The 26,095-nt window shown below is 44.0% G+C and overlaps 1 protein-coding gene across 1 annotated transcript in view; it reads left to right on the top strand.

The window, feature by feature from the left end:
• The first annotated feature begins 1,286 nt into the window (after positions 1-1,286).
• Positions 1,287-26,095, top strand: part of THBS4 (thrombospondin 4) — a 40,026-nt gene continuing 15,217 nt past the window's right edge. The window contains exons 1-9 of the mRNA XM_076361655.1: positions 1,287-1,374; positions 5,884-6,087; positions 10,433-10,680; positions 11,730-11,835; positions 17,012-17,094; positions 17,701-17,752; positions 19,103-19,275; positions 22,445-22,582; positions 23,195-23,272. Of these exons, the coding sequence (XP_076217770.1) occupies positions 1,287-1,374; positions 5,884-6,087; positions 10,433-10,680; positions 11,730-11,835; positions 17,012-17,094; positions 17,701-17,752; positions 19,103-19,275; positions 22,445-22,582; positions 23,195-23,272 (1,170 nt within the window). The remainder of the gene's footprint in view (positions 1,375-5,883; positions 6,088-10,432; positions 10,681-11,729; positions 11,836-17,011; positions 17,095-17,700; positions 17,753-19,102; positions 19,276-22,444; positions 22,583-23,194; positions 23,273-26,095) is intronic.

Below are 26,095 nucleotides of genomic sequence, written 5' to 3'. Positions count from 1 at the left end.
CCTGATGTAACTGAACATTAATCAACACTACTTTGCTCACTTAACATAAAATTTCCCTCCTATTGTTGCCCTTCTTTTTATGATGTAAATAATATCAGACAGCTCCAGCTAGCTATTCCAACTGCGTGCTGGGTAGCAAGCTGCGAGGGGGCCAGCCATGGCTTCCTGGGTTTCTTCTGATGTGACAGCGGTTCGTCTGCAGGGCTGAGTCACACAGAGAGGCACAGAACAAAGAGGGCTGTGCAGCAGATTGGGAAGCCCACCATGTGCTGTCAGCTCCTGAGTGGGAGAAGTGCCTTGCAGCTCTTCTACTGCCACAGGGTCCCGTGGGAGACCCCATGCTTTGCGAGCAGAAAGCACGGGGTGGGGGTGGCCTGCCTGATGGGTGGTTTCAAATGGGCATGGCGGAAACTGGTTGCACAGCTGCCCAGCCCCAAAGGGGCTTACTCTCTTGCCCCCTTTCTCCCGTGCTTTCTTAACGTCAGCAACGCTGAGGCTAGAATTTTCTGGAGTAGAGGAGAAACAACGGGATAATGACAGCCTGGGGGCACACACAATACTGAAAATTGTTGTAGTTGAAAGCAGAATTCTTTTTTAAAACTGACTTTGGTTAAGTCATCAGGTTTGGGGGTTTGTTAAGGCAAGCAACCTTTTCCAGTAGCCTCAATCCGGTCAGTTTGAGCTCTCCCAATGTTCCTGAGCTCTCTGTGAAATGGAGGAGCAGATAGTATGTTCCTTGCTTTGCCAGTCAGTCTTCTAGAAACCCAATTTGCCCCAGTCTGCAATCTGCACGACCCCTTTTGGTGACTCTCTTCAGTTAGGAAAAGTGGATGGGTTAAATTCCTACCAAGACCAAGTCCACACACCAGAGCATCCCCATCTGCTTGGAATTCAATGCCACTAAACGCATCTCAGTTTCCAGGGCTCCTCAAAGAGCAGGCTCCAGCCGACAGGTGTAGATATTGCCGGACCTCGGCAGGATCTCCGGCTCTGCCCGGTCTCAGACACCCCCACCGACGCCGGTCGTTCCCGGCTCGGGCCCCGACGGTTCGCTCCCTTCTGGTCCACCCCACTGCTCGGCCGTGCCCCGCCGCGGCCCCCGACGGCGCGGCACGGCCCTACCTCGGCGCGGACCCCGCCCGCCCCCAGGGGCCGGGGGAGCCCCGGCCAATGGCCTGCCGCCTGCCGCCGTCCCTCCCCGGACCCGGGGCCGCCCCCGTTAAACGGCGGGGCCCAGAACGGAGAGGCGCGCCGTCCTCTGCCGCCCTGCCCGGCCCGCGGCCGCCATGGGGTGCGAGCGCGGTGCCGCCCTGCTGCTCCTGCTGCTCGCCCTGCAGCTGTGCCCGGGCCGCGCCGCCCCGCCCGCCCCCCGAGGTAAGGGCCCCCGCCGCCCCTGCTTCCCTTGGTCTAGCAAACTTTTCCTTCCCCTCTTTCATTCAAGATGCCTTTGGGTTTGCAGCGTCCCGTCCCCTCCGCCGGGAGCCCTGTGCTGGCAGGGAAGGGGGGGCTGGGGAGTCGCCAGCTCTGCAGGTGCGAGGGAGTCGGAGCCGTCGCGGTCAGCGGGGGCTGCCGCTGCCCGGCGGGGTGCCCGCGGAGCCGCCCCGCCGCCGGGCTGCCCCCGCCCTGCGGGCGCCCCCACCCGTGCTTTGCCCTGCCGCACTCGCGGTGGGAAGAGAGGAGGTGTCGCGGTGTAGCCGCTCCATCAGCCAGCCCCCCCTAAAATCGGCAAGAAGTGGTCTGGTTTTGTAGGGGTGCTGGTAGGTGTGCTGAACGTCTGAAGAGCACTTTTTCGATTGCAAGTTCTCATAAATGAGAAGTGAATTGCTAAGCTATGAAAACTCGTCGGGAAAACTCTGCTTCATAAAGTCCATAGGAAAACAGGTACCTTCTAAATCCAGCATTACTTTGGCAATATTATGCATGTAGTAAGTCAGGAGCCACTTTATTTTAGAGCGTGCATAAACTGAGTGGTATCACTCTCCAGTAGCAGCTTGTGACTGGAACCAGGTCAGCTACTGAGTGCAGCAGTTAGTGTAACATGGTACCAGGAGTTGATGGTGTTCCCTTAGATAGGTGAAAGCAAAACTTTAGCCGTTAACATGGTACTCCAGGAGCCTTAAAGCTGCTCCTACTTCTCTCTGCATTTTTAAACCCCTCCATTGTCTTATGAAATTTTTGACATTTTAATCAGTTATTCCTTAGTTAAGTGAAGCAGATCTAAAAGACAGCCAATCAGATTAATTCAGCTGCATTTCCAAAAGCCTTTATTAAAGTCCTTCTTGATGTAAAAACATTTCAGAAAATTGTCATATTGAGAAGTAGGGTATTGCCATATTTTAAAAAACAGAGGCGGATTTCCAGCTTGTCAGGGGCAGCGGCCAGTGAAAGACCCCACTCAATATGTGAAATTTTCACCTTCTTCCAGTCAGTCAGAAATCATTGCAGTGGGGTTAGGGTTTCACTCCAGGTGTCTAAGCCATCGTTAATTGTCTTGAATGGTGCTGAACAGCTGTGGAGCAGTGTTTACATTTACGGTTATTATGGTTAGCTGTGACTGGAGAAGAACCTTGGAGGGTCTCAAAAAGCTGGTGTGACATGGCAGCAGAATTAAGAGAAAGAAACGGTCTTTTATTTTGAGCTCCGTCCTCTCCTGTGCCACTAATCTCATTCCTCTGTGCCTCCTCCTCTTAGGGCTTCCCGTCATGTCTTTTAGCTCCCATCCAAAGAGCTAGCTTTGATGTTTTTGGGCAGATCTCCAAAGAGTGGTTTGCCACTGTCTCAAGGCGTAGCTGATCCCTTGTTAGCATTTTCATACGAGGGTGAGCAGCTCCCTTCTAAAAACTACAGAAAGCAGGCGGGGGAGAGAATTACCGGTCCATCTCACGAGTGGGTTTGGTTTAGCCTGGTGGGTATGCATGCTTGTGCTCAGTGGCATGCCTGAGTACTCACTCTCACTGCACGGGTTAAAACCATCTGCTTGTGCCTTTCAGCTTCGGCAGTCCTTTTCTGTCCATTTGTTTTCCAAGTCTGCCTTTCCAGGGAGAGGAACAGAAAGATGAGATTCTTCTAAAAATGAAATCTGAAATCCTTGTGGATCTTTTTTCTTGTTCCTTCCAAACAAGCAATTTTCTCTGTAAGGTCTAAGAGCTGTCTCTCTCTGCCAGCTCTACTAAGGATGTAAAATGAGTTTTCATAACCTCATGGCTCTTCTGCTAGCCACTTTTGCTAGCATGTGTGTAATTTACGCTGAAGGATAGATCTGATCACGTACTGTGTCTGCATGCTGGTCAGTGAGGATATCTGAAGAAAGGGCTTGATAACATTGTCTCAACCGGATCCTTCGGCACCATGTGCTTTATAGAATGCAACTGCCAACCAATTTGAGCATTCGTTTAAATATACAAATTTCAAAAATTTCAATAAATGTTTTCCGTAAGGTTAGACGGATGTTTTCTAGTGTTTAGTCATTACTTTTATAATATTTCTCCTGTATTTTTAACTGTTTGACTCTAGCACAGATTAATTAGTCTCACAGGAATTGATATAAAATCATCCAATAGACCTAGAAGGACTGGACAAAATGTATAGCTATATTTTGTGCTGTCAAAGACTTAAGTACTGTATTATGGTACTCCGGCTGAGAAGACACAGCTGTATTTTATGAATGATTATTACCTGCAAAATGCTGTTGTACAGAGTAGTGTAGCATTTCAGTCTCTTGCTTGGGCAATTGCTTTGCTCTCTGTGCACTAAATGTGAAACACACAGCCTTTTGCCTCTGCTGTCTGGGTCACTGGTTTCAGTGGGAGCAGTGGTTTTCCTGGGATGCTGTAAATCTGAACTGAATGAAAGAGAAGTCCTTTGACCAGGTCCATCTCAGATATGTGTTTCTTAGTTGTTTGACAACAGTATTACAAGTGCATGCAAATCAAGGGCCTGATTCTTTCTGTATTGTGTCCTGAAAACTCTCAGTACAGTCATGGGATCCTTGGACCCAATACAAGTGTAGACTTAAGCAATGATCTGTATTTCAACGGTTTCGTGAGATGAAGGGAAAAATCTCTTAATTCTTCTTTTTTGGAAATGACATCAGTGTCTACATGAATGGATGCTCCAGAATGAGCAATGGAAGCAGCACAAACCCAGGCTCTAACATAAGGGAACAGGGTTTCCCACATGGCTGTGGCTTGGTCTGTGTGCCCATGTGATTGTCCTCTGAGCACTCTTCAGTCTCCTCCTGCTTGTAGTGTGTGGAAACACTGGATCAGTAGGGTGGCCCCATCACCTTAGTCAATGACGACAGCTTTGAGGTTGTGCTGGGTAAAAAAGACTCGTCTGCAAAGGTCCACAGTTTTTTGGCCTGGGAAGCTAAACTTAGTGGTACAGCCACGGGCTTGAATGGAGGTAAGGCGCAATGTGCTGTCATGTGCCTGATGTTAGGGCTCTTTGGTGGCAGCTCTACAGTATTGAGCTGGTGTGGGAGAAAAATGTGGCCCAGCTATGATAGACCTATGGAGTGGCAGTGGTATACAATGGCTAAATATGCCCTTATATTTAAATAACACTTGTGCATAGTCATCTATCAGACTTTATTAGAAAGGTATAATATAATAAGGTATATAATATAATATACCCACTTTAATAGCAGTGGGTTAAAATAGGAGATTATCAAGAAACCTAGTGGAATAGTTTATTGAGTTTGGAGACATAGTGGGTTTCGGAACATTGAGGAAAAACCCCAGTTTGTTGTTTCAGTGTCATAAGGGGGGTAGCTGACATATGTACAAGTATAATGTTAGACATTGGTAGTTTTATCAGGTCTGCCAAAATCCTTCTGAGGTCAGGGAATAAGAACTTTTGTGCTATGTGTGTGTTGGGGGTGGGTAAGACGTGGGTCACACAGCCTTACCAAGTCAATGTCATACAATTCTTAACACTGACTTACCTGATTGCTAAATAAATGATAGATCACACACACTTCCTCTCTCCCTCTCACACACACACAATTATGTGTGTACAATGACAATTGCTGATGCATTGTGCAAGAATTAAAAGAAAAATTTGAAACAGCTTTTGCTATGCCTTCAGGATTAATTTTTTTGTTCGGCCTGTCTTTGTGCCAGAAGGGAAAGATGAGTGTTATTTATATAATACCTCTTCTGAGAAGTCAGTGAAGTGAGAAGGAGGTTATGAACATCATATTGCTTACCTGGCTTTTTAGCATTTTAATTGGTGCCCTGCAAATGCCATCAAAATGGCTTTTAGGATAAGTACACTGGAAACCTGTCTGAAAATTCTGATGCTGGATCCTCACTCTATCTGAAATGTGAACACAAGCATCTGAATTTATGAAAGCAGAAATAGGTTAAGAAGCTTTCTTTTGAGGTGCATCTTTGGAAGAGAAGAATTTGAGAGATCTACCTCATAACATTTGAGTACCTCAATTTGAAGACTAGATATTTCTATGTTAGTAACTTATCAATAATTCCTTTTAAAAAAAAGTTGCTAAAAAATGATCAGTTGCAACAAAATCTATATGATATTTTGGTAGAATCATAGAATAGTTTTGGTTGGAAGGGACCTTTAAAGATCATCTAGTCCAACCCCCCAGCCATGGGCAGGGACATCTTTCACTAGATCAGGTTGCCTAAGATGTCCCTGCCAATGCCAGGGGGGGTGGACTAGATGATCTTTAAAGATGATCTTCATATTGTCAATTTTTGTTTTCATATTATTTATTTTAGGTAGGACAACTTGGGTTCATTTTAAAGTATCCATATGGAAATAGAGAAGAGTATACAATCTTCAATGGGTGGCTTCAGACTACATTCTTTGTTGGTCATTATTATATTTAAATTGCTGTTGAAACTTGCTTTTTTTCAGTTTTTGATCTTCTTCCATATTCCAACAAGAGAGTGGTAACAAACTTCTTGCAACAAGCACTTGGCGATCCTACGCTGAATGAAGTGTACTTGCTCTCAACATTCAAACTGCAGCCGAAGAGCACAGCCACCATATTTGGCCTGTATTCGTCAGCTGACAACAGCAAGTATTTTGAATTTACAGTCATGGGACGGATGAATAAAGGTGAGTTGTTTGGAGTATGTAGGAGAAAACTAGTGTTGGATGCATAGTTATTGGTGTGTCACAGATGGATGTTGCAAACTGTGTGATTAACCTTTGTGTTTGAGTCATTCCTGTTCCATGCTGTCACCACTTAGGCCCCCCCCCCTCACAAGATGAAAGTGTTGGTTACATACCTTCTCACTCCCCTTCTCTTTCCTTCCTCTCGCTGGATGCTGCTCCCTCCTGGCCAGGGGAAGCTGACCTGACAATCACCTGGTATCTCTACTCTGCCGTGGCACTTGCTCTGAGCAATGCTGAGAAAGGAGGAAAAAAATAAGAGTATGGAGAAAGGAGTCAATTTGTTTGCTCTCCTTTGCGTGCTTGCTCTTGCACACTCTCTCTAGCTTTCGCACTCTTTCTCTCGCTTGCTCTCTTTCTCTCACTCGCCCCCCCCCTTCTTCTTCTCTTCTTCTCCCTTTTTTCTTTCCTTTTTTCTTCCCTTCTTCTTCTCCTTCTTTTCTTTCCTTTTTTCTTCCCTTCTTTTTTTCTTTCCTTTTTTCTTTTTCCCCGTGGGACAATCACTGGTTCTTATTACTCAGGAATGTGAGGGACACATGCACATGCCACCTCATGCATATGAAAGGCAGGTTCTTGTTCTGCTGACCCTGGAGGTTAGATGTGACTATGCAAGACAAACATTCCTAGCACTTACAGCATCTTTTGGGTGAATGAAAGTGTTTGTTCTCCGTTTATTGCAATTAGTTAATCAGGAGTCAGAGTAGGAACTTCAGCAGGCTTTTAGAAATGGAGAGCTTTCATCACTCTCTAGACCAGATCTAGGATATATTGCAATTTTAAGGTTCAGAAAAAATTTGTCGAATGATGTAAATTATTGTTGCTCCATTGACTTTACCACTGCTATGATAATTTGCTGCTGCAAATGTTGTAATTGGGCAGCTGAGCCCAATATACTGAGAAATTTCAGTTTATACATAGGAAAATTATTCTATATGCTGAAGAAAAGCACACTTTTGCTTGGGAAATGTAGGGGAATGAGTTAGATAAAACATTGGTAGTTTTATCAGGTCTGCCAAAATCCTTCTGAGGTCAGGGAATAAGAACTTTTGTGCTATGTGTGTGTTGGGGGTGGGTAAGACGTGGGTCACACAGCCTTACCAAGTCAATGTCATACAATTCTTAACACTGACTTACCTGATTGCTAAATAAATGATAGATCACACACACTTCCTCTCTCCCTCTCACACACACACAATTATGTGTGTACATGTTATACATATATAGGAATGCATACATATACACACAAATATGTCTCTATACATACAATTTTGAACTTACCAAACTCTTCTGTTGATTTTCAAGAATACCTGCATGCCTGATGGTTACTGAGACGCTTTAACTAACAGATTTAAGAGGCTTTCTGGTGGAAGGTTACATGGCTTCTTTTGGTTTTGTCCTCAGTATGTTAGTGCTGTATTTGAGAAGTGTCTGTGGCAGGACAGTGGCATATAGATAGGCAGCATGAAGAAACTTGTCCTGTCAGTGACCGGTGTTGAGTAGATGGGGGACATCTGTAACCTACCTGTTGTAAAGGACTGATCAAACAGAGAGAGGCTTTTCATAGCAAGGCTGTTCCATGGAGGTGTCTTCGCATCCTTATTGCTTTAGTGCACCTTGTTTAAGGCATATGGCAGTGTGCGAGTAGTAGGCAGCGTTTTCACGTGTGATTTCTCTGGAAGTGTCAAGTGTCCCATATGGCTACTTCATACAGTAAGTTAAATCGCATCCAGGAGATCGTCACACGAACTGCAAGTATGGAGTGTGGGGGCTGTTTGTGATCCTCTCAAGACTGGAGATCATCACTTAACTGGTGAGCCAATGTTGGCGTCTTAGCAAAATGCAGGGTCTAAATATCTACGGTTTTGGAAGGGTGCATATGTGCATAGTGCTTCCTCTGCATGGTATTTCCATTTATGCACCCAAGTCTAATCTCAGTAGCCCAAAGCAGGCCTTAGTTTTCCTTTAAACTGCCACATTTGAGAGCTGTGTTCCAAATCGTTTGCTCATGTTCCGGTTTTGTTGTGGTATACCTGATAGTAAAATGTTCATAACGCCTAAATGTTTTTAAAGCACAAGTCTGAATTACTGGGCAACTGTTCAACTTGTTTTGGTTAGACCAATGTACTTTTCAGAGGCAAATAGCATCCATGGGTTTCTTATCCTTTTTGAACGATTCCTTTATGGAACAAACAGCAGTAAGTGCATAAAAGTAATGTAACGTAACAATTCTGTGAAGCAGTTCCTATTTACTGGCAGGATTAGTAGTTTCACTGAAAATCTGTTTCATAAACAGTACAGGTGAGCCACTTACTCTCATGAATGTCAGTGTAGAATATCCTAGCAGCAAACATGTAATGCAGGGGCTTGGATGAGTTAAATCCTACGGAGGCGGAGGCTGTGGTCCAGCACAAAATCTCCCTTCAAAAGCCTAGTCTAGTTTACCAGATGGGTATTTGGCTTTGGCTGAGGAAGGAATACTTTATCCTCCTTCCAAGCCAGACTGCTCCTTGTCCTGAAACTATTCTGGCAGGGTACGTTCTGGGCCCTGCCACCATCTCTCCTTCCTTTCTTTCTCTAGCTTACTGCTGTGTTTGGTCACTCTGAATGCAGGGCCCAGATCCAAAGACCTTTCATATGACCAGGCGTGCATAATATTCACGTAAGTAAAATGCCTGCAACGTACCCTGTCATGCCAGATCTTTGAGTTTGCCAAGAAATGCTACCTTTTAGCAAGTTACTGGTGATCCCATGCACCTTTGTGGAAATCTCAGCTCTGGCAGTGTTTTGACATAGGCAGCAGTGAAAACATTCCTGATTTTGATCACAGCTGCTGAGACTTTAGCACTAGTGTAGATTTTAAAGATGGAGACATGCCCTGCCCTGCTCATGCTGGTATAAATCTGGATTCTTTTAATCATTAGACTGAGCAATTAGAAAAATAGTAGGAAACATGTACCCAGTAACTCAGAAGGTCACCAACAAACCGAGGTATCACAGCATCAAAGAGAGTACATTAGTAGTGGAAAGATGGAAATATAATTTATTAAACGAATAGAAATGGGATGAGTCCAGTAGGTCTTATTAGCTCTGAAGCTAATAAGAGTTTTTCCCTCCACTATATCCACAATTTTTAGTTGACCTCACGTTAATGTAGGTGTTTCTTGAAGGTCAGAGTATTTGTGAGCTCTCACTTGATGCAACAGTAGCAGCACTCTGTGAACTTCAAACAGATGTTCACAAGAGCCAGCACTTAACTGTTTAGGTGCCCGGTCTCTGTGCAGCTTGACTCCTCAATGCACCTAACTGTTATGAAGAAATAAGGGAATGCAGGCAGGTGATCAGTGGGATCTTTGAATCAAGGTCTGTCTAATATTGTGGAGTAGCTATACACTGTCTAGATACACTCAGCTCATTGCTTCTGCAGATATGTATTTGGAGAGCCAGGGAGAGATTTTGTGGAGAGAACTAGCTAGCTGGTCTAAGAGATTTAGCTTGCAGATCCTAGCTTACCAATCCAATTTCCTTAGGAAAGAGACATTTTTTCAGTATTACGCAGTGTGTAAATATTGTGTTTGTCTGCTGTTGTGTTTTTTGATGGTGCATTTTAGTTCATAAAATGAGAATTTGTTTTGTAAATTATCAAGTAGGTCATTCACTAGTGCCTTAAAAAAGAGTTGAGAGGGGGCTTAGTCATCTTTAGGGGTGGAATAAGTCTTTTCTGCATTACATTTTGTTTTTACTTACTATTTGTTACAGAGAAATGCAGGTTATTGGGTTGGAATCATGCTTCCTTTGGTTTCTTTAATGAGGCATTTGGATACACTGTCAGATGGCTTCACTGAATGCAATATGCATCACTGAAATGGATTTTTCTAGTTGTACATTTCTGCTATAGAGTATTTCTAGATCTATCAGATATGTACTTGCCGAAATGCTGACTGCAGGCTGTCTGTTACACCCTTCACATTTCCTGCTTGTATTTTAGCACGTTATGGCTTGTAAGGTGACACTGGTTATGCCAATTAGAGAGGCCTGGACAAAGCAGTGGAAAATACTGTGCAGGCAGCAATGCTTTACAAACGGGGAGTCACACAAGAGTACTGGTAATCCTGCTCTGAGAGTCAATGTCCCATTTATTATTACTGTTTATATCTGCATATGGGATGCATTTACAAAAGCCGACATGCGGAAAAATACCAGAGCAATTGCAGATTTGCACAGGATCTTCCTTGATCAGCCTTGGGTTATCTGCTACTCTCTGATAGTCCTTCTGTGTGTTTTGTACTAGTGGTGCTGCGCTATCTGAAGAGCGATGGGAGGTTGAATTCAGTGATCTTTAGCAACATCCAGCTGGCTGATGGGAAACCCCATGCTGTCATCTTGTGGCTGAGTGGCCTGCAGCAGGGATTGAACACAATAGAGTTGTATCTGGACTGCCTGCAAGTAGGTGCTGTTCAGGACCTGCCAAAAGCATTTTCAGCGCTATCTCAGAGGTCGGCGGCAGTAGAGTTGCGTACTTTCCAGGAGAAGCCACAGGTGAGTGGGAAAACTGGGAGCAGGCTGAGAACTTAGAGGGATCACTAGGGGTCCTCTGGATCATTGAATCCAGACCTCAGCCCTTGCAGCAGCCAAGCTCTGTATGTACAATGGTGCTTCAGTAATACTTGAGTATTAACTTGTGAAATAAATGTAAATATAAGTTCCCTATGGAACAGGTGAAATCTTAGCTTCATTGAACCCAGTAATAGTTATGCTATTAATTTTAAACACAATTTTTAGCTTATTAAAAAAAATAAATTACTGCCTCCCTCCCTTCAGTCTAGGTGTTTCTTGGGGACTGGAATTTTTGCAAGGACTTAGCTGATGCAGTAAGGACACCTCTTCATCAGCTTCTTACAGCTGTTCAGTATAAGCAATGCTTGGCTGTGTATGTGGCTTTCCTCTTCATGATAAGCCACATGGACTAAAAAGACAAAAGAAGGGGGGGACTCACATGGTGCAAAAGTCCAACCCCCATCTGTTTGACTACAGTAGCTTTTCTTCCTCTGTCTGCCAAGCAGGGGTTGGCATAGCTTCCTGTCATCTCCGTATCAGCAGGCCGAGGTAAACAGTATCTTCCACATGCATCTTCCATCATCGTTAATGCAAAATATGCCTTAGAAGGTGCAAAGGCATTCTGCCCCCAAGGTTGCCCCCTTGCTTTGTTTCACTGCAGGCTTGAAAATGAGCCTGTTTATATGGAGAATCACTAAGGTGCCCACATGCCTGACATCAATGGAAACCTGTTTGAGAGGCAGGAAAAAAGACTGCTTTGGATTCAGTTCAACAAAAAAAAAAAATCATTCTTCTATGCTACAGATATAAAAATATAAAACCACAGCTACGTGAAAATCTGCAAGGCAAAGATTAGAGATTTTAATACAGTTCAGATGGTGATGGGTGGTCCTGAAGGGGATGGTGTAGGAGTCCTGCATGCTTAGGAAATGGACAACCTCTCTAGAAAAATAACTTACTTTGTCTGATATTTCACATATTTTTCCATTGTTGTACCAGAATTGTGAGCTCTGTCTTTCTTGTGAGTCCAGGATACGCTAGATGAGCTGAAGCTGGTAACTGGAGGAACACTTGCCCAAGTGGGGAACCTGCAGGATTGTTTTCTTCAACAAATTGAACCTGTTCCTCAGTACACTGGTAAGGCCTGCAACCAGGAGTTAAAATTGTTCCTTAGGATACCAGTGCAAAGAAGCTAATGTGATGAATATCAAAAATGTGGAGAAGCTCTATAGACAAGTTGACTGAATTACAGCCATGATAATTTCCTGTAAATGTTTTAGAAATAGCTAAGTTTAGAGAGAAAACAGTCACTGCTGCTGGTGATAAAGCAGTGAGTTGTTGTCCTAGTGAAGGAGGAGACTGTAATGATTAAAAGAGGCTTTTTAGCCTAATTTGGAAGACAAACTTTTGTGATCATGATCTGTTTGTGTCAGCTTAATAATATTTTAAGTATTCAAATTGCAGACAGGAAGTAGTCGTAAATGTGATACACTGCTACGGGCTTTATGAAAATAGGTAGATAGAGTAGAAAGACCTATCAATGTACTTACCTACATGGCCAGTATTCATCTTTTGTTGATCACTGGAGTGTCCCAGAGAGGAGAGGAACAAGGTGTGAAGAAGGACACAGGAGAGCGTGTTGGTGCTATGGATACAGAGCCTGCAGGTCCGTGCGGGAAAAGCCATTGCAAAGCAGCCACTAGTCCTGTTGCAAGTTAGCCAAGGCTTTTGTCACCTGCTGGACTGGAAATCTGATCCAAAACCAACTCCTTTTCTGTCTGTGCTGAGCGTTGTGGAGACTGAGCTGGGAACAGGGAGGAAAGGAAGGAGCTGAGGCTACTGGGATTCCTGCAGGTCCCCAGGAGCTAGGTGCAATCCCCTGTGATGAGTGAGGGTGCTCTCTAACCTCTCTACACAGCAAACCTGGGCTAGACTGCTCCATTTGTACCCCTTCCTAGTCCCTGTTGGTCTGCCTTTCTGCTGCGGGTGTGAGGGAGAAGAATGGGTTCACACTGTGTGTGCAATATGTTAATATGTGACATCCATGGGGAAAAAAAAAAGTGAGTTCAAGGTTTGAAATAGGATCCATGAGAAGTTCTCTCTCTCTCACACCCTTTCCTGTTCCCTCTGCCAAATGCAACCCTGCAGCCTTGCTACTTTTCATTAGAACAGAAACAAGATACACAAATTTCATTAAGAGCATCCTGAGTACATTACATGAATGTAGACATCAGTGGCGTGCCGTGATAACAGAATCTGTTTTGCCTTTTAGCTATGTAAATCCTCAGTTGCACATGCTTCTGTTTTCTTGCTCCTTAACATATATACACCTAGGCAAAAAATACAGAGCTCTATCATCAAAGGTCTCTCTTTTCCCCTAAGTCAACAGGCATTTGCACATAGAAGGGAAGGGTAATTCAGTGTTTCTTCCTGGAAAAAACTCACAGCTCTAAGCGAGGTTTCCAGATTTCAGGCTTGCAGCTTTCTCATTTGTAACTTTTTGCTCATTAATCAATAGTACAAATGGTATTACTATACAGAGAGATATTGTCTCTCCCTGGCTGCCTCCACCTGGTTGAGCCTCTCAAATTCAGTTGCTTATAACCTTCAAGTGGAATTAGTATCATATTAATAATAATAAAAGAACTCACATGAATATATTCAAAGTCTACATAGTCAAATCCACCAAAGGAAAAGGTGCAAATGTTCCAACAGCAATATTAACTCAGCTGCCTTGCACTTTGTATGTGCTTCACGATGCCCTTTTACAGGAGCAATATATCAAATAACCACAATTTTGCCTTCAGCCAGAAAAAGCTGGAATGCAAATGCTTAGCTGTATAGGGGTGTGAGACCTATGTATCTTGGTAAAAGCATGTGTTTTCACACTAATTGGAAAATCCTTGGGAGAGCTTTTGACCTGAACAACTGTACATGACTTTGACTGTGTGCCTGGTCATTGCTCACTGCTGTGGCAGCAGCATTCCCTCCGTGTTCAGTCTGAGGCTGAGACACCTAAGCAGTGTAGGTGAGAATATGATGATCAGACAGAGGTTGAACATGTGTATTTGGATCTTCCCGTGTGGGTAGGAAAATACAGTGCAAGATGCACTGGGTTTGGTAGAGGAGATTAGTATGCTGCATATAATCATCATCACAAAATCATTCAGGTCAGAAGGAATCTTTGGAGGTCATCTAGTTCATGTAGGGTACCTGAACCAGACATAGTGTAAAAAAAAAAAAAAACCAAAACCAAAAAAAACCCCCAAAAACTATGCTGCATCAGACCAAAGGTTCTCTTAACCTAGCTACTGTTAGAGACAGTATGCCAATATAGACCCAAGGGCAAGAGTATAAGAGAGTGGAGTTATAGTGTGGTTTTCCCTGAATGCTTTCCTGTTCTCCAGCAGTTCATGGTATACAGAGCTCTCAACTCAGAGATGGAGTCTTTGTGTTTTGTACTCCATGTATGCTTCCTTCCATGAATCTGTCCGGTCAGTTTTGAATGCATGATGAAGAATGTCTCCTGGCAAGAAATTCATCACATCTGAGGAGATATCTCCTTCTGTTTACTTTGAACCTGCCTCTTCGCAATTCCACATGCAACTTGTGTATGCAACTTCTTTGGTGGAGGATTATAGGCTGACAGGAAACTGTTCTCTTGTCAGCCATCATCTGTACATTAATCACGGCTGGATCTCTGGCCAAGTAACCACAATCTCTTTGAAGGACACTTCAGGACTCTGACTTTGCTGGATGGGGGCAAGTGGGGTTCTTGAGCCAGTATTGCTCCCAAGAGAGCTAGAAGAAGTATCTACGAGGCATTTCACGGTGGCCTGCAATTACACAAGCTAGTGTTTGTGCATTTGCCCTGCCTGGGCCAATTAGCTGTGCAATGAAGCTGGTCACCTGCTCTAAATCCAAGGCCCTGTACTGGAACATGTTGCCCAGAGAAGTCATGGATTGGCTTCCCATCATTGGAAGTGTTCAAAGTCAGGTTGGATGGGGCTTTGAGCAGCCTCACCTAGTGAAACATGTCCCTGCCATGGCAAGGGGGTTGGACTAGATGATATTTAAAGGTCTCTTCCAACCCAAACCATGCTATGATTCTATACTGCAAGGTCCTGGAAAGAGAAAGACAGGGTAGCTCCCTGACATGACCTCAGGCTTACAGAAAATAAGCATGTCAAGAGACTTCAGTTCCCTGTTGGACAGTAGTTCTTCAGATCTGTCTCTGAATGTAATTATTGCTGTGAAAGCCATTCTGTTACTCAGGTTGTTACTGACTCGGAGTATAGAGCTAGGGACTGGCTGAACTGGGGAGTTGCCTCAGTAGGTGGGGTACGGATGAGAGAGACTACATGGTAGGACCAGATAACTGTATGGCTTCAGGCTGTACCTTTTGCTTACCCTGCTCACTCCTGGGAAAAGCCAACCCACAATATACTGTGGACCAACAGCTCCCTGAAAGGCCTCTCCGAGTTCTTACCACTGATCACCGGTCATTCTTCTGCAGGTGGGGCCTACTGTAGGACTTGGCTTTAAATGGAAGAGAAAAAAAACAACTATGGGAAGTCATCTGTTTCTGCTCTGCTGTCTAAATTTGCAAACAGGACATGTAGTTCATGGCAGTATAACCTGTTTAGTCCACCTTAACCTGTTTAGTCCACCTTAAAGTTTAACAGTCTGCAAAACTCAACTGTACAGAATAGATCTGGTTTTGATTTAGATGCTAGCCAACAAACTGAAATCTTGAGAATTTTTTGCAGATCTCAATCAATAATGCCTAAGCCATTTTTGTTTTAAAAAAAAACCAAGCAAAACAAGAACAGACCCCAGCGTCTGTCCCAACAGCCTGCGTGCCAAGTTCCACTATGGGATTCTGAAATACCCATATTAAGTCCTACTGCCTTGCTCCCAAATAAAAATACGACAAGGTTGGGACTAGAACAGAGGCAGGTTCTGGAACAGGTGGTTCCCAAGTCTTTAAACTTTCTCAGTGTTTTGATGAGAAAATCTGAAATGAAGAAAACATAGTACGTGAGGAGTTGGACGATTCCCACTAGAATATTTGGAAACAGTTAGACATGCTTTGAAGTACAAAACAATGAGGTGAACACTAAGAAAAGCATTTTTTCATAAAAGCTTTCAATACTCACAAAAGTAACATATGAATAAACCGCCCTGAAGCCATTGGGCATAGTATCAAAATATCCTGCGTGCTTAGAACGTAAAAGAGCATATATTTGTGAAATTTGTTTTGACAGACTTAGAGAAGTAAACAAATAGCTTCTCCAGAAAGCTACAGACTCAGAAGTGAGCTACAAACAGAAACTACTAAGAGCTACTGTGCTAAACATGCTCTTTGCTTCTCCTGTGCTGCTGGGTCAAAACTAATGTTTCATTTAACAGATAAAAGTCTCATGTGAAGATCTTGGGTTGGTTCTGGTCCTTCCTTATGGCTCATTGCAGATGTAACTTTTGGTCTTGTCTCAGAGGTCTTTAATTTGTTACTTGGTGTTGAGAACGGGCTTTGGTGTGAGTTCATAGCGTGTTGAGTAGATGTTTTGTGAGTCCATACAAACTCTGCACCCCCAAGAAGCAAACACAGCCATGAAACTTGTGTACAGTGTGATGAGATGCCTTTTGGAAGAAAAGCCAAATGACTGTCGCAGGTATTAAAAGCTCTGTTTTCGTCAGAGCAGGCACTCCTGATGCATGGTCAGAGCTGCACAGTGAGCTTGCTCAGAAAGCTGGGTAACTTCACTTTGAAAAGTGTGCAGGAATCGGTTGTGGTGACATGGAATACACTTATGGAGGGTGACTTCCATTGTATGCACAGATACTTCTGCCCCCACCTGACCCTCTTGTCCTAAATGGGTTATCAAAAAACCCCAGTCTTGAAATCCTAAGGTTTCACTTAGGGTTGCTGGTCTCTGGCCTGGGGGGAACCAGTAATGCTGGTGGCATTAGTTGCCAGCGTTGTTAAGTCTTACTAGAGAGCCTTGACTCTGAAATAATGGTAGAAAAAGCACAGACTGCTTTTCTCTCTGTGAGGTTTCTGCTTTCCCTATTTCTGTGGTATACAGTGGAGTTCAGTCCAGAAAAACCTTGAGTTCATGCAAATCACTCTATAAAATTGGAGCTAGATACTGTGTTTGCCCTAAGGATTCCTATGGGGCTTAAGTTACAGTAATGTCTGCCCTCCTTGGCTCTTCACTGTGTTTCCATCTTGTATCTCAGAAATTATCATGACAAATGAAGGAGAGTTATGTGCATTGTGCACTCTTTTTTCATTGCTGTTTCCCTGCAGGTGATTTTAATAGGCAGCTGATGGGTCAGATGATGCAGATGAACCAAATACTGGGAGATGTGAAAGACCTTCTCAGACAACAGGTACTGTATAAAGGCTTCAGTGTGAAATATCCCAAGCTTGCCACTTTTGATAGAGTCAGGGAAGAATTCACATAAGCAATAAACTCCTGTGTAGAGTTCATTGCCTCAGAGGCATGACACAATGGGAAGAAATAACCATATAGGTCCTGGTACCCTGTGCTCGCTTATGGAGGATCACTGAATGTGGGAGTGTAGGGCACGAACTAGATTTTCTGGATCTGAATAAGCGTCTTAAGTGGAGAGGGACTAGAGCAGCCGTCCTAGCCCACTGTTAGATAGAGGTAGGTCTGTTGCACAGAACTGAAATTGCATTTGTTCCACTTGCTGGTGGGTGTCGGAACTGGAATTGCTGGTGGCGCATGCCTTTAGTTAAGCATGTAATTCTTAAAGGTCCTGTTGATGAAGGCTGAACTGAAGTACAACCATTATCACTGTCCTTAATTTTATGGAGTACAAAGAGCATCTCATTTCAAGATACAGTACCTATGTTGCATGAGTACCTATGTATAATTTTTCTTGGGAAAAAATTATAATGGTTCTTCTGGCAGCCACATGCAAACTGGAGCTGCCTGTATCCAGATAATGTTTACTTTCTATATCCTCAAGGTGAAAGAAACAACTTTTCTGAGAAATACCATAGCTGAGTGCCAAGCATGTGGTAAGTATTCCTGTTATTGCCTGTAAAAGGCAACCAGATGAGATGTATAGTTGTTTTAAAACTAGTATTGATTGCATCAGCTTTATGTGGTTTCTAAGTAGTACTTTTTTAAAAACGTGTCCAAAGTTCTAGATGTATTGGACACAAATTTAAAATAGATTTTCATTAGAGAAAAAGCTTTCAGTTTCCATAGACCTGGCAATCATCTATAGGGGGATAAAACCCCACTAAACTGAGCAGTACCACTCACCCTGTACTGTCAGTTCTCACTCTGCCACAAAGCTGTGCCACATGTTCCTGGTGAGGGAGACATTGGCTGCCAGGTTTCTCATGAACAATCTTAGTAGAAGGACAAGGGAGGAATCATGTACTGCTCTAGCTGGTATTGTCAGCCTGAGGAAGATCCTATGCAGTCCACCTGAAAGTCATCTGATTCTGACTAGGCAGTCACTGCTTAACAGCAGTAAGACCCAAAGGGTCGTCTCCATCTTTTCACTAAATGGAAGAAATAAATGCTTTCCCAAATGCCACTGCATGGCCCTCCTACACAACTGACAAGCAGGACACACATGCACTCAGTATAAAAACCAAAATACTCCCTCACTGGGTGGGGCAAAAGGCCTTAAACTCATTAGGCCTTTTAGTTGACTTCTTCCCTCAGTCTGTCAGCCTCATCAAAATTCAGGTTGAGCTCCAGCCAGGTTAACCTTTATGTGTAAGTGTCGAAGAAGTCGTCTGTAAATCATGCATGCATCAGTACCGAAATTCAGCAGCTGCCAGAGTCTCAGAAAACCTTGCTTTTCCCCAGGGCTGGTTTCTGTGCACCTAAGCCAGTGTATTTGCATGTCCTGCTGCGTGTTCATGGGCTGCCAGCTACTGCTTCTTTGTTCCTCTTATTTGTAGACTGTCAGATACACTTTTGCGAAACCATGGCCCTGTTTTTCTTATGAAGTGGTAGTATTGCTGATTTAGCCAGAGAAATGCTTTGTACCATAACACTTGAGTCCCTCGGGCCATCTGAGGTCACTGGCTTTCCGAGTTTCCTCCCCTGGCCAGCAGCAGATCTGTGCTGGGACTAACCTAGCAGGAGGGCTCCCATGTGTAGCCAGGAGAAGCATGTGAACCTAACAAAACAGCCTTAATTTCCCCTGTCCGGGGATGCAGCAAGCTGCTGGGCTATTCCCAGCATGAAGTCTCTTCAGCCACAGCACAGCTGGTAGCAGCACAGTGCAGAAACACGAAGCCCCTGCTGAGCAGTGTCTTGGGGATCTCTTCAGAGCACTTGCCAGCTGAAAGCCATGATGGATGTTTCTTTCAATCGCTGAAACTGTTGTTCTTTCTGCATTAAAGGTTTGGGAACTGTGAGTTTTCCAACTCAGCTTCCTAGGCGCAGTAAACCCAAATGCGAAGTTAATTCCTGCTTCAGGGGAGTCAGGTGCATGGAGACAGCAGAGGGATTTCAGTGTGGCCCCTGCCCTGAAGGGCTCACAGGAAATGGAGTTACCTGCTCAGATATCGATGAGGTAAAATACTGACTTTTACTGAATTTAAAAAAAACAAAAAGGGGCAAAAAAAAAAAGCTAAAAAGCAACTGGTTCATACATATCAATGGGTTGCTGATGCTTGCTGTCTTCAGCATTTGCTGACTGCTTGCACAGTGAATATTAATTCATTCTGATTTGATTCTACCTCCCTATTTTGCTGTTGCTGCAACTTCATGGAGGTTATATGTGTGAAAAATTGAAAAACCCTGGTGAGTCGAGAAGTCACTTAAAGGGGTTTAATGTTTGAAAAAACCCCAAAACCAACCAAAACAAGCTTTTGACCTATAGTTGTTTCTATACCACAAGAATTTGCAGTAGCTTCTGTTATAGGCAGAACTGCAGAAGCACTTCTTGTCAATATGGGCTTTGTTTCTTTAAATTGTAGTGCTCCTGAAGCAGCCTTGGAGACCAAAGTCCTCTCTTCAGCCCAAACTGCAGCCATGTTTTCAGCCTTACCTTAAAAGGCTATGAAAGAAAATAAAACATTTATTGTTACTGATCCTTTTGCTTCTTTATGGTTGTGTTGAAAGCTGATAATGTTGACAAATCTATTTTTTTTTCTTGTGCTATATGTTAGAAATTCAGAGTTTGCTTGTATTGAGGACCGAGTTAATAAATTTACAATATCTTAAATTATTAAATAAAACCTGTGTTAATTCGAATGTGACACTTACTCAGAACACAAACAACAAAACCACTTACAGGTTCACGGCATTTTTTCTGTGTGATGACTTTTGCCATTATTCTTCAGTGTTTTTTGTGGAAAAGCACCTGGATGTAGTAGACCAGGGAACCAGGAGAATTAGGTCATTAACTGCGCTTGTGGATAACACAGTACTACCAACGTACCTGCCTAATGATGTAAAACAGCAAAAGCAATTCCTTTTTTCTCCTTCCTAGCCAACAGGAGATGTGCTTTGACTGCTCTTTTCGTTTACTCCCTCCTGCAGGCCATCAGCAGAGGGGGTGCGATGTGCCCAACTTATATTTGTCTGTGAAAAACGCTGGGGAGAGAAAGTGGGTTGAGTGTTGCAGTTTCCTGAGTTGTAGGCGATGCCTTTTGTTTTGCCTCACATGGCATGGACTGTGTCTGCTGCAACAGAAGGTGCAAAAAATGGAGGTGAAGCTCTGAAATGTTAATGCAAGAGGTGAAGCTGAGACAGCTGTGGTGTGAGTTTCATGCCACAGACAACCACGGTGAGAGACTCAAGCCAGCCTAGGGGGAGCCCACCAGTACAGATGGGTTCCACCTTCTGAGCCATACCCAGACTGAGGGAGAGCATGGCAATAATCTCCTCCCTGCCATTTTCAGGGTTGGAGCAACTCTGTCCGTGACAGCAGTGGTGGGAAAACAAACTGAGACTGTTCTGTAGCGGATCGACATTAACATGGTTTTCTGTGAGCAGTCAGGCTCTGCCACTGGAGATTGACATGCCTTCATGTTCCTGCTACCACTCCACAGCGCAGACCTGATCTCGCATGGGAAACAGTGAGGAAATTTTGCCAAAATGGAGTCATAGAGATACAGTGTTGCTTATATGAGGTCTTTGCATGGACACTGCTACTAAAATGCTACTAAAATGCCACCTAGTCTTTATTCATCAGTAAATATCTCCTTTAACAGCTGGATTTTCACTTATGGTTGCGCAGGGGGAAAAAAAGAGATAATAAATGGCAATAGTTTTTCATTGTCTAATAAGAGGGGATGTGTCAAATTGTTTTCCTGAGTTAGCTGAGACTAAGAAGGAACGTAATTTTTTTCATTTTTTTTAAAGCTCTTTAGGAATCTCTTCTGGAACAGCACCTTTCTACTGAATAAACTATTTCTGTACTTCCTAATAACTGACATTTAGAAAGAAGCTCATGTACAAATTCTGATAAGAACAAATCTAGAAGCTTCCTCACTAAGAGCTACTATCATCTTTTCTGAGGCTGTTAGCATCTCTGCAATATACTCCCTTATTCATTACCAGTTTGAAGACATTACTTTCATATGCTGATGCCCTGTATCTTGGGAGCTGCAGCTCTGCTCTGTGTATGGTGTAACTTGAGTGCCCTCTGCTGCCTACAATAAAAAATCCACAGCAAATAAGGAGCACAAAATGTCTGTCCTAGGTTTTACATTTTCCTCATGCTAGCTGTGGACCTACTTCTAACAAATCTTTCCGTCAAACACGCTTTGATATTAAACATACCTTTTCTTGCTCCCTTGTGTCTGCATTTGGTTGCAAGTTGTATGTTTGTTGTAGGTGGATATCTTCTGGCTTGTTCTCCCTCCATCTTGTGGATGTTTTTCTGTTAGCGATGGAGGGGGAAAAAAAAGGCATATTTTTAAAACTCTTCTGTATTTCTTTCTCATGTTTCTTATTTATTGTTGTCTTTGAGCCATATGCAGCATGATGGCATGTTGATGTTTTCGGTACTCTTACAAATACGACCTAGCGGCTAGTGTTGATGCTGGGAGAGGCGGCAATGCGGGATGTGGTTCCCAAACTGGCACCCACAAGACCAGGGAAATGGGTCACAGCTGTTCTGTATAACCGCATGAGGCAATGAAGCGAATGGTGCCTTCAGGCCACGGGTGATGCTGTGGGCATGTGGTATTTTGGGAGAAGTGCTGAGGGTTGTCTGTGGGCCTCCGGTCTAGAAATGTGTGGGTGCCACTGACACATCCCTGCTCATCTGGCGTATGTTTGGGTTACTTCTGGCTATGAGACTTGCCCAAATATAAATGAGGGAAAATGCTGCTGCCACTTCTGTGTGTACAAAAGACAACTGCAGGATCATTTGGTGGGTTGGAGTTATGCGACTTTCCTGCTACTGTGTTCTGGACCCTTCCAGGGGGCTCTCAGCTTCTGAGGGAGCTGAACCTGCCCAGCAAAAGAAAAGATTGGGGATCAGAGCTTAGGGCATCAACTACGGGCTATAATGGAAGATTGCAAATGTTACTTAATTTACAGAGATAGCTGAAGACCTACTGGGGTCAGAAATACCTGCAGAGACTGTTTCATCTGTAAGCCAGCTCTGAACAGAAGACGTACAGACATTGCATGTAGCATTGCCTTTGACTCAGAGGTCTGTGCACATAGTCAGAGTCTGGATGTTGCTGAAGCACGAGCATGTGCTCGGTTCATTGTTTTCTTTGCAGTGTCGTTACAACCCTTGCTTCCCTGGAGTGCGATGTGTGAACACTGCTCCAGGTTTCCGATGTGAGACCTGTCCCCCAGGATATACAGGACAAACTGTGCAAGGGATAGGACTCAGCTACGCCAAGAGCAATAAGCAGGTGAGTGGCAGCATCCCTGTGGCAACCACCATTGCAAGGTGCTGGTTTGTATCAGTGCATCTGTATCACATTTTATTTATAATTAAGTCATTCCATGATTGTCTTGTGCAGTTAGGCAGAGCTCAGAGTGTTTCAATTAGAAGATCCCAGTTGTGTTTTCTTGGCTTTAATGGGAGTATTAATGGTCTAATACTCGGGACTGGTATGGAGGCAAGAAAAAGTGTCATTATCTTCATAGGTATCTCTGATCAATTTTAAAGGGGGCTTTGTTGATTTCTGTAAACTGGCTTTGAACTAGGAAAAGTATGATAGAAAAGGCCTATTTTACTGTCACTTTTTGCACATTCTGGTAGCGCCCTACAGGGCGAACATAGTTCTTGTCTAAACTCTTGTTGAAAAGTTGAGATTTTCTGTATCACAGTGTCTCTTTAGGGTTTATATGTGTCTGGAGATCATTGGAAAGTTAGCCTATGGGTATGTCTGTGCCATTCTGAGAACGGTTTCAGGAGAGGCTATGACTCTTTTCTAGACTTAAACTTTAGTGGCTTTTCTTCAGACTTGGATCTCAAATTGACATTATTTTTATTACATGTTGATTTGTTTTATTGCTAGGTCTGCTTAGATATTGATGAATGTCAGAATGGTGGACTTGGACTCTGCGTTCCAAATTCCCATTGCATAAACACTTTGGTAAGCACCTTTTCATTTGTGGCTTTAAAAAATTGATTGTTTTAAAAATCCATGAGGCTAGGATTGGATTTATGGCTCTGATTGAAGAGCTGAATAATACAATTTGTTTGTTGGCTTCATCTAAACCAAAGAATCCTTTCCTCTTATCCTGACTACTAATAAAAAAATCAATATTTGATTTGTCACTAACTTGTCCATCTGAGCTGTATCCTTATCACTTTCCCTGAGGAATGGCGGGAGCTATTCTCTCCACACCATCCAGTTATGTGTGTTTATGTGTATGTTATTGCAGGGAACCTCCTTTGAAAGATTAAACCTTTGCTTCCACTCATCTCGTCCCACCTGGGAACTGCTGCAGCAAGCTGTTCTCCTGGGTGCTCTTTTTATAGGAGTAATGTCTTCACTTTGTTAGGGTATTTACACAGTACCAGATATCCCGCTAAATAAGTACAGAGAGGAGGAGAGCTGCAATTGGTGCAACACTTCTAATATCCATAGATATTAAATCCAGGAGAGCAAGCACAGTAGAAGTAGAAATGGTTTGAAAGATGCTAGGATCCAATAGCAGGGGTGTACAACCATTTTAATGCTATGAAGCAAGTTGGACCTTTCACTTAGAATCACAGAATCATAGAATCATTTAGGTTGGAAAAGACCCTTAAGGTCATAGAGTGCAGCCGTTTATCTAACACTGCCAAGTCCACCACTAAACCATGTCCTTAAGTGCCACATCTACACGTCTTTTAAATACCTCCAGGGATGGTGACTCAACCTCTTCCCTGGGCAGCCCGTTCCAATGCTTGAGAACCCTGTTGGTGAAGAAATTTTTCCTAATACCCAATCTAAACCTCCCCTGGTGTAACTTGAGGCCGTTTCCTCTCATCCTGTCACTTGTTACTTGGGAGAAGAGACCGACACCCACCTCGCTACAACCTCCTTTCACGTAGCTGTAGAGGGTGATAAGGTCTCCCCTCAGCTTCCTTTTCTGCAGGCTAAACAACCCCAGTTCCCTCAGCCGCTCCTCATAAGACTTGTTCTCCAGACCCCTCACCAGCCTCGTTGCCCTTCTCTGGACACGCTCCAGCACCTCAACGTCCTTCTTGTAGTGAGGGGCCCAAAACTGAACACGAGGTTCGAGGTGCGGCCTCACCAGTGCCGAGTACAGGGGCACGATCACTTCCCTACTCCTGCTGGCCACACTGTTTCTGATACAGGCCAGGATGCCATTGGCCTTCTTGGCCACCTGGGCACACTGCCGGCTCATGTTCAGCCGGCTGTCGACCAGCACACCCAGGTCCTTCTCTGCTGGGCAGCTTTCCAGCCACTCTTCCCCAAGCCTGTAGCGCTGCATGGGGTTGTTGTGACCCAAATGCAGGACCCTGCACTTGGCCTTGTTGAACCTCATACAGTTGGCCTGGGCCCATCGATCCAGCCTGTCCAGGTCCCTCTGCAGAGCCTTCCTACCCTCGAGCAGATCAACACTCCCGCCCAACTTGGTGTCGTCTGCAAACTTACTGAGGGTGCACTCAATCCCCTCATCCAGATCATTGATAAAGATATTAAACAGAACTGGCCCCAATACCGAGCCCTGGGGAACACCGCTCGTGACCGGCCGCCAACTGGGTTTAACTCCATTCACCACAACTCTCTGGGCCCGGCCGTCCAGCCAGTTTTTTACCCAGCGCAGAGTATGCCCATCCAAGCCATGAGCAGCCAGTTTCTCCAGGAGAATGCTGTGGGAGACGGTGTCAAAGGCCTTACTGAAGTCCAGGTAGACCACATCCACAGCCTTTCCCTCATCCACTAAGCAGGTCACCTGGTCATAGAAGGAGATGAGGTTGGTCAAGCAGGACCTGCCTTTCATAAACCCATGCTGGCTGGGCCCAATCATCTGGTTGTCCTGTATGTGCCACTTACGCCACTGCCAAATACAGTTCTGCTATAGCTGGCTGCACAGAGCAGGGTTTCTCCATAACAAGAGAAGGGTTAAAAGTATCCTGCAGGTGTAAAGGCGGTCCTTTTTGCAGCTAGGTATTGTTGAGGCTACCAGTAGTGCTCGAAGTGGTGTGCTTTCCTTGTGAATAAGCTTGTTTTTCTAGGACTGCTTTCACTGTTCTATATGTTTCTCTCTCTCTCTCTCTTTTTTTTTTTTAATATGTAGAACATTTCTGTCACATATTGTATCTTATTGCATGACTAGACATGACTAGTCCTCTTCAGGAGACCATCAGGCCCTGTTTGCAGAGGGCAGCAAGTGGCCTGCCATCTGTCAAAACAGAGCAGTGTGGGTTTTTTACTCCTGTCTCCCTTTAGAAACAGTTTGGTCTGGAAGTGCTGCCTTAAAGGCTATTTTCATGCATACCAGAGCTTGATATAGGACAGAATATACTGAGCAAATTCAGCAGACTCCAGAAGGTATTACCCTGGTGTCCACTAGGAGAAAGTGCACGGGCCAGTATGTTTTATATAGGCCATACCATTTGCATGGCCCAGTGATTATTTTATTCTTCAGTCATCTGTATATCTTCATCTTCAGCCTGAAAGTATGCAGACAGCACAGAGTTAAAATTTGGAATGAAGCTAGGAACAGAGGACAAAAATAATGCCCAGTTGGGTAGTAAATGCATCTCTCTATCATGGTGGACTGGGACAATCCTGACAGTTCCTCTAACAGGCTTTGTACAGGAAGCACCTCAGTTTCACAAAGGGATGGATGCACAAATTTGTCAGAGATCTGTCTGTTTCTTTTCCTTGACATGTCAAAAATAATTATTCTCTATAGGGAAAAAAGATTGTTTTCAATTAACTTCTGTGTCATAGATT

This window comes from Aptenodytes patagonicus, chromosome Z (assembly GCF_965638725.1).
Source record: "Aptenodytes patagonicus chromosome Z, bAptPat1.pri.cur, whole genome shotgun sequence".
NCBI lineage: Eukaryota > Metazoa > Chordata > Aves > Sphenisciformes > Spheniscidae > Aptenodytes > Aptenodytes patagonicus.
The sequence above is the reverse complement of the archived record's forward strand: the minus strand, read 5'-3'. Positions and strand labels throughout refer to the sequence as shown.